The following is a 15,598-nucleotide window of genomic DNA, read 5'->3' as shown; positions in this document are numbered from 1 at the left end:
TTCAGACATGGCCATATGCAAATCAGTCTGACCCTGTGCCTCATGGGAACAGTCCAGCCCGAACTGCTAAGCCATATCTTCCCTAGACCGGAAACAAGCTACAGAGGACCGGTTTCTGGCATTTTCAGCCTTAATCAGTCCGGCTTGCTTGAATCCAGTGGCAAAGTGAGCAAGGGACTCACGTCTGAGCATACCCTGCCACACTTAGGGCGAACAAAGCGATATGAAAGGGGGTGATGGACGGAGCGTTTGAGCAAATCAAACACTCACCCCAGTCAACTGATCTGGGTTTAATCCATCACCATTCTTTAGCTCACTCTGCCACCCCAGTTCAGACATGGCCATATGCAAATCAGTCTGACCCTGTGCCTCATGGGAACAGTCCAGCCCGAACTGCTAAGCCATATCTTCCCTGGACCGGAAACAAGCTACCGAGGACCGGTTTCTGGCATTTTCAGCCTTCATCAGCCCGGCTTGCTTGAATCCAGTGGCAAAGTGAGCAAGGGACTCACGTCTGAGCATACCCTGCCACACTTAGGGCGAACAAAGCGATACAAAAGGGGATGATGGACAGAGCGTTTGAGCAAATCAAACACTCACCCCTGGTCAACTGATCTGGTTTTAATCCATCACCATTCTTTAGCTCCCTCTGCCACCCCAGTTCAGACATTGCCATATGCAAATCAGTCTGACCCTGTGCCTCATGGGAACAGTCCAGCCCGAACTGCTAAGCCATATCTTCCCTGGACCGGAAACAAGCTACCGAGGACCGGTTTCTGGCATTTTCAGCCTTCATCAGCCCGGCTTGCTTGAATCCAGTGGCAAAGTGAGCAAGGGACTCACGTCTGAGCATACCCTGCCACACTTAGGGCGAACAAAGCGATACAAAAGGGGATGATGGACGGAGCGTTTGAGCAAATCAAACACTCACCCCCAGTCAACTGATCTGGTTTTAATCCATCACCATTCTTTAGCTCCCTCTGCCACCCCAGTTCAGACATTGCCATATGCAAATCAGTCTGACCCTGTGCCTCATGGGAACAGTCCAGCCCTAACTGCTAAGCCATATCTTCCCTGGACCGGAAACAAGCTACCGAGGACCGGTTTCTGACATTTTCCCAAGAAGCCATGCGGTTTATCTGTAACAAACTTAAATCCGGATCTCCGGGCAAATCCTCTCAAACCCGATCAATTTAAGATTTTCCTACCGCAGTTGTCGCTGTGTTTTGTGATCTCATAAATCTGTACATATCCTCTGCTGTGGCCCCCGTTGCCTGGAAACACGCTGAAGTAATCCCTCTTCTTATGAAACCTACATTGGACGAGTCCAAGCAAGCAAACTTCTGTCCTATCTCCCTCCTTCCTTTGACTGCCAAGATTACCAAAGCCCACATTAATTCCATCCTCTCCAGCTACATTGACACTAAAAACTTGCTGGACCCCTCTCAGAACAATTTCCATCCATGCCACAGTACGGAATCTGCTCTTTTGGCGGTCACGGAGCATCTTCAACTTTCACTGGATTCTGGAGGAACATCTGCCCTGATCCTATTGGACTTAAGTGCTGCATTTAACACTGTGTCCCACCAGATTCTTTTGCAGTGCCTAGAAGACATTGGCATCTGTGGCTTGGCCCGGGGGTGGCTCGCCTTGTTTCTTTCGGAAAGATCCTTTCAAGTGATTGCCCACCCTTTCTGCTCTCAGACACACAACGGACGCCAAGGGGTCCCGCAGGATCCCCCCTGTGCCCGACCCTTTTTAACATCTACATTCAGCCTCTGACAGCCGTGGCAAAGGATAGAGGACTGACTGTGGTCTCATAAGCGGACGACATGCAGTTAGTGATCGCCCTATCCAATAACCCTGCACTGGATGCCTCTAAGTTCAAAGAGGACTTAACAGCGGTCGCGGACTGGATGACATCGAATTTCCTCCAGCTAAACGCCACCAAATCGGAAATTCTCCTGGTGGGTAAAAACTCATCTGTGGAGTGAGCAATGGTTGCTTTCCACTCATGGCTCCTCACCTACACCCTAGCAGACGGTAAAAAATCTGGGCGTCTGGATGGAATCTGCACTCTGATTCCAATCCCCAAATCAAGGCTGTGGCTGGAGTCTGTTTCAGGCTCTTCCGTGGTCTCAAACCCTTGTTGGGCTTCTTTGAGGCTAATACTCGGCAGGTTATCATCCATGCCACCATTCTATCTAGGTTAGATTACGCTAGTGCTCTGTACTTAGGGGTTAACAGAGCAGAGATACAGTGCCTCCAAACAATACAGAATGAGACCGTCTGACTACTGTTTGGGCTCAGCAGGACCTGTTACACCTCGGAGTTCATTATTAGACTCATTTGGCTTCTGGTGGAGAAGTGTGTTCTTTTTAAAAGACTGTGCATTGCCTGCCACATCCTTAATGCTCCCCTGAAATCCCTGCAAACCTTCTCATACCTTTTACGCCCACTCGTCTCCGGCACTCTTTTGGCCAGCATCTGGCAGCCATCCCGCGGGTTAAAAGAGACAGAGCGGGTGGGCGCTCTCTTTGAGCTTTAGCTCCTAAACTCTGGAACTCCCTTCCGGTGAACATCCAAAGCATTCATAATCATGCTGCCTTCTGCAAGGCCAAAAAAACTCATATGTTCCCTGAATAATCAGTTGTGGCATTCTGCGGCCCTGTCACCTATCTTCTGTCTGTGCTTAGCGCTGGGATGCCCCTTGGCTGGGGTTCATGCGCTCTGTAAGTATTATAACATAACATAACATAACAAATTAGTTAGTCGAGGTTTGATTGAGCCTATTGAATACGCAGAGTGAGTTGCACCTATTGTTATCGGGTCAAATCAGAACAATACATTTATTAGGTTATGCATTGACTAACGAGAACTGAACAACAACATATATAACTCTGAACACCTTCACTTCCAGATCCACATCGACCCCAAGACCACACTCAGAGGCACCCTCCTTTACAGGCCACCAGGACCCCGCGCACACTTTAGTGAGGACATCACGGACTTCATCACTCCACACGCGCTCCCCTCCAAAGATTACATCCTTCTGGGAGACCTCAATTTTCACCTTGAAAAGAACAACGACCGCAACTCCACCACCCTTTTGGACAACCTCGCCAACCTCGGACTTAAACAACTGGTCACTTCCCCCACCCACATCGCAGGTCACACGCTCGACCCTATCTTCACCTCCAGCAATCATGTCTCCTTCAGCCACACTACGGCTCTCCTCTGGACTGACCACAGCTGCGTTCACTTTACCTACAGCAAGCCCAAACCCAACAACCACCCCCAACCAACTCTGCAAAGAAACTGGAACAAAATCACCATCGACCAGATTTCCTCATCACTTCTTCAAAACCCCCCAGCCCACTCCTCAAACCCCGACCAAGCCGCCACCAACCTCACCCTATGGTTATCCAACAGCGCCGACATCCTAGCACCACTGAAAAAACGACAAACCAAACTTGGCAGCAAGAAGGCCTCATGGTTCAACGATGACCTTAAGAAATCCAAGAAACTCTGCCGCTCCCTTGAGAAGACCTGGAAAAAAGACCCAACCACCAGCACCAAGGACGCCTTCAAAAACGCCACCCGCATACACCACCAACTGATCCGAAAGGCCAAGAAAACCGCCTTCAAGGACCGACTAGATAACAACGCCCACAACAGCAAGGAACTTTTCAACATCGTCAAGGAATTTACCAATCCCTCGGCCAACTCCAACGACATCACCCCCTCTCAAGCCCTCTGCGACTCCCTAGCTTCATTCTTCCACAACAAAATTGCAGACATCCACAACAGCTTCGACAACCAACCCGTAGACCAACCCACCCAACCATCTGCAGGACCTTCACCCCCCTCGAACATCCTTAATGACTGGAACCCAATCTCCACTGAGGACACCATCTGCCTGATGAACTCCATCCACTCAGGATCCCCCACAGACCCTTGCCCTCACCACATCTTCAACAAAGCAGACTCCATCATAGCACCACACCTCCGAGACGTCATCAACTGCTCCTTCAACTCCGCCACCTTCCCGGAAAGCTGGAAACACGCTGAACTCAGCGCCCTTCTGAAAAAACCCACAGCGGACCCCACCGAACTCAAAAATTACCGCCCCATCTCGCTCCTTCCATTCCCGGCCAAAGTCATCGAGAAAGCTGTCAACAACCAGCTCGCCACCTTCCTCGAAGCCAACAAATCCCTCGACTCCTCACAGTCCGGCTTCCGAGCAAAACACAGCACTGAGACCGCCCTCATCGCAGCAACAGACGACATTCGAACTCTACTGGACAATGGAGACACAGTCGCCCTCATCCTCCTCGACCTCTCCGCAGCCTTCGACACAGTCTGCCATAGCACCCTTCTACAGCGCCTCAAAAACATCGGAATCCAAGGTAAAGCACTAGAATGGATCACCTCGTTCCTCACCGGAAGAACCCAGAGAGTCTGCCTTCCACCATTCAAGTCAGAGGCCCCTGAAGTCATCTGCGGCGTACCACAAGGATCTTCACTCAGCCCCACCCTTTTCAACGTATACATGAGCCCCCTCGCGGCCATCGCCCGCCAACACAACCTCAACATCATCTCCTACGCGGATGACACTCAACTGATCCTATCACTCACCAATGACCCTAGCACCGCCAAAACTAACCTACACGAAGGAATGAAAGAAGTAGCCGAATGGATGAAACACAGCCGTCTGAAACTGGACTCAGATAAAACAGAAGTCCTCATCTTAGGTACCTCCCCCTCCGCATGGGACGACTCTTGGTGGCCAGAAGCCCTTGGAAAAGCACCCATCCCGACAGACCACGCACGGAACCTGGGCGTCATCCTGGATTCCTCACTTTCAATGAACAGACAAGTCAACGCCGTCTCCTCATCCTGCTTCAACATTCTTCGCATGCTCAAAAAAACATTTCGTTGGATCCCCACCGAAACTAGGAAAACGGTCACCCACGCTCTGGTCACGAGCCGACTGGACTATGGAAACACCCTCTACGCCGGTACTACCACCAAACTCCAGAAAAAACTCCAACGAATCCAAAACGCCTCAGCCAGGCTCATATTAGACATCCCGCGTAAAGAACATATCTCTGGTCACCTGAAAAACCTCCACTGGCTTCCCGTCAATAGGAGGATCACTTTCCGGCTCCTAACCCACGCACACAAAGCACTCTACGAAATTGGACCAGAATGCCTCAACACACGACTATCCTTCTACACCCCCTCCCGCCAGCTTCGATCTTCCAACCAAGCTCTTGCCACTGTACCTCGCATCAACAAAACCACCATGGGAGGTAGATCCTTCTCCTACCTGGCAGCTAAAACCTGGAACTCACTTCCCACTTACCTTCGCCTTACCCAGAACCACCTAGCATTCAGAAAGCAACTTAAAACGTGGATATTTGACAAGTAATTCCCCATCCCTCCTCAAGCGCCTTGAGACCCTCTGGGTATGTAGTGCGCTATATAAATTCTCTGACTTGACTTGACTTGACAGGTATCCTCTACCGAATAGAAATGAGATGTTGAGCCTACTTGGTAAAGCGGAGTTCTTCTTTGTAATTGATCTATTCTCAGCCTACCATCAAGTGGAGCATCACCCAAGGACCAGAGCACTCACATCATTCATTACACCTTTTGGTGAATTCAGATTAGAATGCCATTTGGTTTAACCTCCACTGCAGCGGTTTTTCAGAAAGCTATATAGAACATTTTGGAAGGAGTAGATAATGTGTTGTTCTTCCAAGATGACCTTTTAGTTTTTGGGAAAACAGAAGAAGAGCACAATAAAAATGTTAGCAATGTTTTAAACAAACTCTAGAATGCAGGGCTTACATTGAAAAGAGAAAAGTGTCAGATTGGTGTCAGATCCGTAATGTATTGATGACATGTCATATCGAAAGAAGGAAATAAACCTAAAGTTGACCTTGTTGAGGCAATTACAACTGCTCCTGTACCATGTACCGAGGAAGGAGTAAAGTCCTTCCTTGGATTATCAGAATATTATCCAAAATGTGTAAACAACTTTGCAAACATCACGTATACTTTGCAAAACGTACTTAAGAAGGGTGAAAAATTCATTTGGAGTAAGGAATATGAGGATGCATTCAACAAACTTAAGAGTTTAATTGGAAATGCCCAATTTTTAGGACAATTTGACATACGCAAACACACTATACTCACAATAGATGCCAGTACTAAAGGGGTTGGTGCCACCTTAAGTCAAATAGTGGATGGGGAAGAGAGTATAATAGTCTTTGCCTTTAGGGCATTGTCTGACGCAGCATCCAGATATTCAGTGGTGGAGAGAGAAGCCTTGGCTTGTTTTTGGGCTGTACAACATTTCCGAGTATTTGTTTGAGGCATTCCATTCACTTTAAGGACAGACCATAAACCTTTAGTGAATGCGTTTTCTGTAAAAAACATTGAAAGAACCACACCAAGAATATCCAGATGGTTCTTGGGACTAGAAGGATTTAATTTTAAAATCGTTTGCATTCCTGGCCCTAGGAACCAAGCGGCAGATTTTTTGTCAAGACTTCCTTTACCTAACAATGAATTAGAAAATAGTACGGTGGATGAAATTGTGGTAGTAGCCATCACTGATGGAGTAAACCAGCAAGAATGAGAAGATAGTATGAAAAAAGACCTAGCTATCTAGAATGTAAAATATCTTGTGTTAAAGGGTTGGCCAGAAAAATGTCCTGAATTAAAGAGTGATGGGAAGGGGTTTCGGGAGGTTAGAAATGAGTTATACATTTGTGACCAGGATTCATACAGAGGTAACAAATTGATAACCCCTGAAAGCTTATGTGAACAAATTGTATCTTTAGCTCACAAAGCTCTTTAGGTTGTAGTCTAACTAAAAGCATAACAAGACTTCATTACTAGTGGCCATGCATGGACTCCAGGGTCAAGAGGAATGTCAGACTCATTGTCAGTGAAATTGCTCTCCCACCCTCGCAGCTGCACTATTAAGTGAAGCCTCCCCCGAGTCCCTGCACTCTTGAGTGGTACTGTTTGAGGCACTTCTCCACCCGCAAGTTATAAATGCACCTCATCCCTGGTGGTCCAGTGGACCTCTGTCTCCTTCTTTCACTCCACTTTTCCTCTCCTGTTCCGTTTTACTTGCTTGTCACTCTCATTTTTATCTCTTCCTTTTACTCTCCTCCTATCTCTTTCCTCCACTTTTCTTGCACTTTTCTGTTTTATTCAACTTTTATTCCACTTTTTTTCGCACGTTTTTCCCTGACGCTGCTTCCCCGTGGCCCCTCCCCCCAGCACGCCCGGCCCAAGCCAGTTACCCTCCCCGCTCCCGCCTCCCAGCTATCCAGATCTCCCCGACCCCTATGTGATGGCGTTCACTGCGGGCACAGGCGAGCAAGACCACTGACTCATTGTGAGTGAAATTGCTCTCCCACCCTCACAGCTCCACCAATTAAGTAAGGTCTCCCCCGAGCCCCTACACTCTCGAGTGTTGGTATTCGAGGTCCTCCTCCACCCACAGGTTATACCTGCGCCTCATACCTGATGGTCCAATGAACCTCTGTCCCCTACTCTCCCGCTGCTTTTCCTCTCTTGCTCCCCATTACTCTTTTTCACTCTCATTTTTATCTCTCCCCTTTACTCTCCTTCTATCTCTTTTCTCCACTATTTTTCTGTTTTATTCCACTCTTTCCCACTTTTTTCGCCCATTTTCCCTGCCGCTGCTGCCCCCGCAGCCCCTCCCCCCAGCACGACCAGCGCGACCGGCCCAAGCCAGTTCCCCTGCACGCTCCCGCCTCCCAGCTGTCCAGCCCTCCCCGACCCCTACTTAATGGCAACTGCTGCAGGGACAGGCGAGCAAGACCACTGATTCATTGTCCGTGAAATTGCTAGCTCACCCTCACAGCTCCCCTATTAAGTGAGGCCTCCCCTGAGCCCCTGCACTCTTGAGTGTTGTTATTCGTGGTTCTCCTCCACCCACAGGTTATACCTGCTCCTCATCCCTGGTGGTACAGTGGAACTCTGCCTCCTTCTCTCGCTCCGCTTTTAGGCTCGTTTTTCACCCTAATTTTTATCTTTCCCATTTACTCTCCTTCTATCTCTTTCCTCTACTTTTCTTGCGCTTTTCTGTTTCAGCCCAAGCCGCTCCCGCCTTCCAGCTGTCCAGCCCTCCCAACCCCTACTTAATGGCGGACGTGTGCCAAAAGTGCTCCAAAGGCAAGCCCGTCCACGACCAGTGCCAGGAAGCCTGGACCTCTGCACCAGCAATGCTACGACCCAGCTGCACACTACGCACTTAACAGAGGCCGCAACACCAACTGCAAGCTAGCATTACCAGCCAACACGCACAGACCCTTCAGCTGTCACTGCTGATGGCACACCTACAGCACCGCCAGGATCACAGACCCAGCACAATCCGACCCCAAGAACATACCTAAACCGAAGACCCTTCAGTGCATCGTCCTCAATGTCAGATCACTCCACAAACATGCCACCAAAATCTGGGACCTCCTCACCAGCACCACCCCGGACAAAGCATTCTTCACCGAAACCTGGACCAGCACCACGTCGGGACCGGACATCGCCATCACCATTTCCCAAGGATATAAGATCTCTAGAAAAGACCACCCCACCCTCCCAGGAGGAGGAATCGCCATTGTCCACAAATCCACCCTGCGCCTGAGCACACTCCAAGAGGGACCCACAGACCTAATGGAACACCTTCACTTCAAGATACTGGCCTGCCCTACCACCACCCTCCGGGGAATTCTCATCTGCCGACCCCCTGGACCCTGCGGACCATTTGCCAACTCCATCACGGACATCATCTCCCCGCAGGCCATCGCGTCCACCAACTACACCCTGCTGGGAGACCTCAACTTCCACCTCGACAACCAACTAGATCCCAACACCGCATCCCTCCTGGACAACCTCCACAACATTGGACTTCGCCAGACCATGACTGAACCCACGCACTCAGTGGGACATACCCTCGAACCCCTCGTCACAACAGGAAACTCCATCACTTTAGCCACACCACCTAACTCCCATGGACTGACCATCGCGGCATCCACTTCTTTTTCAGAACACCCACCACCCACAGACACCATCACCTGTTCCCACTGAGAAACTGGACCAAAATCACCAACGACCAACTCATCTTCTCACTCAGCAACTTCACCCAAAGTACCATGGAAGACAACGACCCCAACACAGCAGCCCGAACTCTGCACAGATGGATCACCAACAGCGTCAACACCATAGCCCCCTCAAGAAGAACAACAACACACATGCCAAGAAGGCCAGATGGTTTACCCCCGAACTCTGAGAGTCCAGGTGCACATGCCGCCACCTTGAGAAGACCTGGAGGAACTCTAAATCCTCAGAAGCCCACAACAACTTCAAAGCCGCCACCAATGCCTAACCACCAGCTCTTCAGAAACACGAGGAAAACTGCAATTGAGGACAGAATCTACACACACGCACACAACAGCAAAGAACTCTTTAACATCATGAAGGAGTTCGCCCAACCCACCAACGAGTCGACAGACATTACTCCCTCACAAGACCTCTGCAACAAACTCAGCACATTCTTGAATTTGAATTTGAATTTAAAAACATTTATATAGCGCGCTTTTACCACGCGGTTTCATGGCGCTTTTCAGATTGCGAGGAGGCAGCAGGAGCGGGGAAAATTAAACTGCGAAAGCTCGAGAGAAGAGTAGGGTTTTGAGGTTCTTTCGAAACACTGTGTACGAAGGTGTCATGCGGAGTTCAATAGGGAGGGAGTTCCAAAACACGGGAGCGAGGACCGAAAATTTTGTTCCACCCGCCTTTTTCTTTTTAAATCGAGGAATGGTCAAGAGGGCCGTGTGGGCAGAACGGAGTTCTCTGCCCGGGGTATAAGGCTTAATGGCAGAACAAATGAACTCCGGAGCGGTGCCCATTTTGGCCTGGAAAGTAAGGCAGCCAAGCTTGAACAGGGCTCGCTCCTTCACCGGCAGCCAGTGTAGTGCCTGCAATAGGGGGGATGCACGATGGAATTTGGGCAGGCCATAGATCAGGCGGGCAGCCTGATTCTGCACCAGCTGCAGACGGTGGATGGCATAGGCCGGCGCGCCATTGTAGATGATGTTGCCATAATCAAGGCGCGAGAGCACCATTGCCATCACTATGACCTTCAGAGCCGGGAGGGAAAAGAAACGGGAAATCTTCCTCATAGTACGGAGGGAAAAAAAGCAAGAGGAGACGACCGAGCTAACCTGTGAGTGAACCGAAAGTGAAGGATTAAGGAGGATACCAAGGGTTTTGACTTTGGGAACGGGGGGTGGAGGAACACCAAGTGAGAGGGGCCAGTGGGACGGGGACCAAGGACTGCAACCACCTCCGGTCAAGATTAACTCCGTCTTGTCCGGATTAAGTTTGAGGAGTTGAGCAGTTCATCCAATCCTGGATGAACAACATGACAGATTGGACATTCTGGAAAGATGTGGGGGAGTGGGAAAGGTTAAAAATTAGCTGGAGGTCATCGGCGTAATTAAACACCGTGACCTCAAGCTGCTGCAACATAAAAATAAGGGGGTAAATGTATAAATTAAACAAAAGGGGGGAAAGTGAAGAACCTTGGGGGACCCCGCACACAACCTTACGAGAGGCAGCAGTGAACCCAGCTAAATGAACTGCCTGAGCCCTGTCGCTCAGGAAGGATTCAAGCCAGGCGAAGGCTAGGCCCTCTATGCCCGCCGCCCTGACACGGGTGAGGAGGATGGAGTGGTCCACCGTGTCAAAAGCGGCGGACAGATCTAAAAGGATGAGGGCCTGCGGAAGATTGGTATCGATGCCCTCGCGTAGGCTGTCCATCACTGAGATCACCACCTTCTCCGTAGAATGGCGGGGCCGAAAGCCCGCCTGCCGGGGGGAGAGGCAGTGGTTGGTTTCTACATGGGTGCTCAGGATGCTGGTCACGTGAGTCTCTAAAACTTTACCCAAGTAAGGCAGGAGGGAGATGGGGCGGTAGTTGGATGGAGATGAAGGGTCAGCGCCGGCCTTTTTTAAAATAGGGATAACAGCTGCAAATTTGTGAGGGGTGGGAACCAATCCATTGCTGAGTGAATCATTCAGAAGTGTGAGGGGTGGAGTCGGACATGTCAGGAAGATTTCTCTCAGGATATGAGCAGGGGCGAAGTCCAGGGGGGAACCTGACTTCACCCTTTGAAGCAGAGGAGGGAAAGTGACATTGGTCAAAAGGGGAATGGAAGTCAATTTAGAAGTGACAGTGGGGGGGGGAGGGGTTGATGAATGTGGGGGATGGAGGGGGAATGTTAGCCTTAATCTTTGCGACCTTATCAACGAAAAAATCGTTGAGCGAGTCGCAAAGAGGTTGCGAAGGGGGGATCGAGGCCGTAGCTCTGTTAGACGAAGCAAGCTCATGCACTGGTGCAAAGATCTCTCTGGATTGTGACTCCGCTGCCAATATCCTGTTGGAATAAAATAAGGTCTTGGCATCAAGGATGCCTTGCTTGTATACCTTGAGCACAGAGAGATAGGTAATTTTTTGGGCGGGGCAGTATGCTCTTCTCCAGGCTCGCTCTGCTCTGCGCGCGGCCAGCTTCTTCTCCTTGAGGTCGGGAGTGAACCAACGGTTAGCAGCGTGGGCTCGCTTAACCGTGATCCGCCTCAAGGGGGCAAATTCGTCGCCTGCTTGGGTCAGCCAGTTGTTAATGCTGGCCAGTTGTAAAGGGGCGGCAAGGCCGGAGAGATCGGGGCTAGAAATGAAATGAAATGAAATGAAATGAAAAAGAAATTTCTAAAGCGCACTGCGGCCAAGCGGCTTCCTGGCGCTGAGGAGCACATCAGAATCTACAGAGGAAGCCCAAGGAGATTAGCCGGAGAATGCCTGAAGAAAAAGAAAAGTTTTAAGAGCTTTACGGAAGTGAGAAAAAATAGGGATAGAACGAATGGAAAGAGGGAGATTGTTCCAAATCTGGGGGGCCAACACAGAGAATCGGGTGCCCCCGGTGCGGGATTTGCGGAAGCGGGGGACGTGAAGGAGAGAAAGTGAAGAAGAGCGGAGGGTACGGCTGGGGGCGTGAGAGGAGATAAGTGAGTTGATGAAAAGCGGGGCAGAGCGAGCGTGCGCCCGAAAGGCCAAACAAGCTAGTTTGAAATGAGACCTGAGATGAACCGGGAGCCAATGGAGGGTTTTGAGGGCAGGGGTGATGTGGGAAAATTTGGGGAGACGAAGGATAAGGCGGGCCGCCTGGTTTTGGATGGCCTGGAGACGGCGAGTTTCGTAGGCAGGAATACCTACATACAAGCCGTTTCCATAATCCAGGCGGGATGTAATGAGGGCCGTGATAATGGTTTTAAGAGCATCCACAGAAAAGAACCGGGAGATCTTACGGATTAAGCGGAGGGAAGAGAACAAGAAGACACAACGGAACTGATTTGGGCGTGGATGGAAAGATCATTGCTGATCTTGATGCTCAAAGTCCGGACAGAGGAAACAGGGGAGGGGGGAGGGCCAAAAGAAAGGGGCCAGTGAGCTGAGGACCAGGGATTAGACGAACCACCTGTGAGGACGAGCTCTGTCTTATCGGGATTGAGCTTCAAATGGTTGAAGCTCATCCACTGGGAAATGAAAACAAGAGTGGAACAAAACTTAGGAAGAGAGTCAGCTGGGGATGAAAGATCAAAGACGAGCTGGAGGTCATCTGCGTGGTTGTACACAGAGACCCCCAGCTCGAGAAGAGAAGAGATGAGGGGGCGGATGTAAAGTTTGAAGAGAAGTGGGGAAAGGGAAGAGCTTTGAGGGACCACACAGGTGACCGGAAGAGGGGAAGCAGAAAAATCAGAAAGGTGAACTGCCTGTAATCTGCCTTGAAGGAAGGACGCGATCCAGGAGAAAAATTTCTTAGAAAAGATCACAGTGTTTTGAATCAAATTAATCCCGCAGAAAAATCAGAGTGCAAGGTGTTTTTATTTTCACCGCACTGTTGCAATCAATCAATGATCCAAAAATAATGAAAGTTATTATATACAGTATATACAAAATTAGATGCGCCCACACGGGAAAAGGGGAAGGAGTGTGAGGAAAGGGGTACACATTTCATGATAGTTAAAACATCACTAGTCAGAAAATCTCATGTGCACAAGTCACCATTAGGAGCTTCAACTTGAAACGTTGTTTGATATTTATACACTGTTTGACCCCTCCTATGGGGATCTATGATTCTTTGTGATGGTGACTTGTGCACATGAGATTTTTCTGACTAGTGATGTTTTAACTATCATGAAATGTGATTTTTCTGCGGGATTAATTTGATTCAAAACACTGTGATCTTTTCTAAGAAATTTTTCGTGTTTGGTCAGGGACCACTTCTATATATACCGACTTATTACCCAGGTCCCACTGATCGTATGGGTCTAACCCTATTACCTACAACACGCGATCCAGGAGAAGGCAGTGCCTTGGATGCCCGCTGCGCTGACACGGTCGAGAAGGATGACATGATCGACCGTGTCAAACGCAGCGGACAGATCCAAAAGGACCAAGGCCTGGGGGAGATTGCTGTCGGCCTTCCCCTTAAGTTCATCCAGGACCGCGAGGACCACGCCCTCAGTGGTGTGGCCGGGACGAAAGCCCGCCTGGTGAGAGGCCAAGAGATGGTTCTCCTCAATGTAAGTGGAGAGGCAAGATATCACATGGCTTTCGAGGATCTTCCCTAGATAGGGAAGAAGGGAGATCGGCCTGAAATTAGATGGAAGAGAGGGGTCAAGACCGGCTTTTTTCAAAATGGGAAAAACTATAGCGGATTTAAAAGGGGAGGGAACACAACCCGAGGCCAAGGAAGTGTTTAGAAAAGTAAGGGGGGGATGGGACAGTTACTATGGAGAGTTCTGAGGATCCGTGCGGGAGCGCAGTCCGCAGGAGAACCGGACTTGACCTTGACAAGCAGGTCGAGGAAAAGCTCCTGTGAAATTGGTTCAAAGTGATCCAGAACAGAAAGAGACGGAGGAGAATAATCAGAAAGTTCAGGTTGAGACACAATGGGAATGTTGGCCTTAATGGTAATGATTTTGTTAATGAAATAATCGTTCAAGGAGTGACAGAGAGATTGAGAGGGGGCAGGGGAGAGACAGGCGCGATCAGAGGTGGCAAGACTATGAACTAGTGAGAAAATCTCACGGGATTTGTTGGCCGAGAGGGCCACTCTCTCAGTAAAGTATTTAGATTTGGCCGCTAAGATGGCTTTTTTATAGTTATTAAGGAGGGCTTTATATTTGAGGCGGAGGGTAGGACAGTAGTTGCGTCGCCAATGATGCTCCGAGCGCCTAAGCTCTAATTTAAGGGATTTAAGGTCATTGGAAAACCACTTGTGAGCGTCGTGGGGGCGAGCAGATTTGACCTTTTTTAGTAGGGCGACCTGGTCGCAAGCAGAAGAAAGCCAAGTATTAATGGCATCCGCCTGACTTTCCAAAGGCAGGTCGGTCAGGGTAGGAGCAGATGAAGACAATAAAGAGGAAAGGTCATTAAGATCAGTCTTATTCCAACTTCGAGCCAAGATGTTTTTAGGCAGGGGGGCTTTCTCAGCTTGACCCAAATGGATGGAAAAGGAGATCATGGAGTGATCCGATCAGACACAGGGAAGGATGGAGGTGGGCGAAAGATTACAACGTAGGGACCTTATTTAGTCCAAGATGTGGCCGTGAATGTGAGTAGGGGCCAAAACGTGAGGTAAGAAATTAAGGCACTGAAGAGTAGCAGAGAAATCTTTGGATGAGGAGTCCTCCCTCGGATCACCCGGCCAAAAGTTAAAGTCACCGAGCAGGAGCAGCGAGGAGTTATTTACTGCCAAGGTGGCCAAGAGATCCTGCAGGGTAGACACAAATGATGGCATACTTTGAGGGGGGCGGTACATGAGGACCACCGTAAGGGGTACCGGGAGATTGAGGGAGCGGGCCACCAGAAAGTCAACACTGGATATGCGGGGGTGCGAAAGAAGCTGGAATTTCATAGAAGAGCGAATAATCATCGCCACACCCCCTCCAGTTTTTCCGTCAGGGCGGTCAGCACGAATGGCATAGTGGGTATTGGGGAGAATAGCAAGGAGGTCCGGGAGTGAATCAGAAGAAAACCAGGTTTCAGTAAGGAAAAGAAAGTCCGGGGAGTCAGTATCCAGAAGATTGAAAAGGGCAGTTTGATTTTTAACGGCGGAACGAGTATTAAGGAGAATAGCAGAGACAGCTGGGGAGCCGGAAATGGGGCCAGTGACAAAAGGCGTAGGAGAGGTAAGGGGAGAGGAAATAGGAGAGACAGGGCGAATACAAGGAGAGTAGGAGACGTAGATACTGTGCAAAATTAAGTGTTGGACTGCAGAGGCGGAAAGAGGGGCAGAAACAGAGAAGGACAGTAACTGGGCAGAGGTGTACACCAAAGGAAGGGCAGGGTCTATGGCCCTTGGTCCCGGCCCGTCGCGGACGGGCGCAGACGGGCTTAACTTAGGCGCAACTTCGGCGCGCCTTCGGCGCGCCCGCTGCACTCGTCCGCTGCGCTGCCGGGACTAGCCAACCATTATGTAGGGACACATGA

At 49.8% G+C, this 15,598-nt stretch overlaps 1 protein-coding gene across 1 annotated transcript in view; it reads right to left on the bottom strand.

Annotated features, from left to right (window-relative positions):
* Window positions 1–15,598, bottom strand: part of LOC147737710 (uncharacterized) — a gene marked incomplete at its 5' end in the record, with an annotated part of 334,361 nt that overhangs the window by 270,346 nt on the left and 48,417 nt on the right. The window contains 1 exon segment of the mRNA XM_086924964.1: window positions 11,534–11,771. Coding sequence (XP_086781090.1) covers window positions 11,534–11,771 — 238 coding nt within the window.

This window comes from Lissotriton vulgaris, chromosome 1_1 (assembly GCF_964263255.1).
Source record: "Lissotriton vulgaris chromosome 1_1, aLisVul1.2, whole genome shotgun sequence".
NCBI lineage: Eukaryota > Metazoa > Chordata > Amphibia > Caudata > Salamandridae > Lissotriton > Lissotriton vulgaris.
The sequence above is the reverse complement of the archived record's forward strand: the minus strand, read 5'-3'. Positions and strand labels throughout refer to the sequence as shown.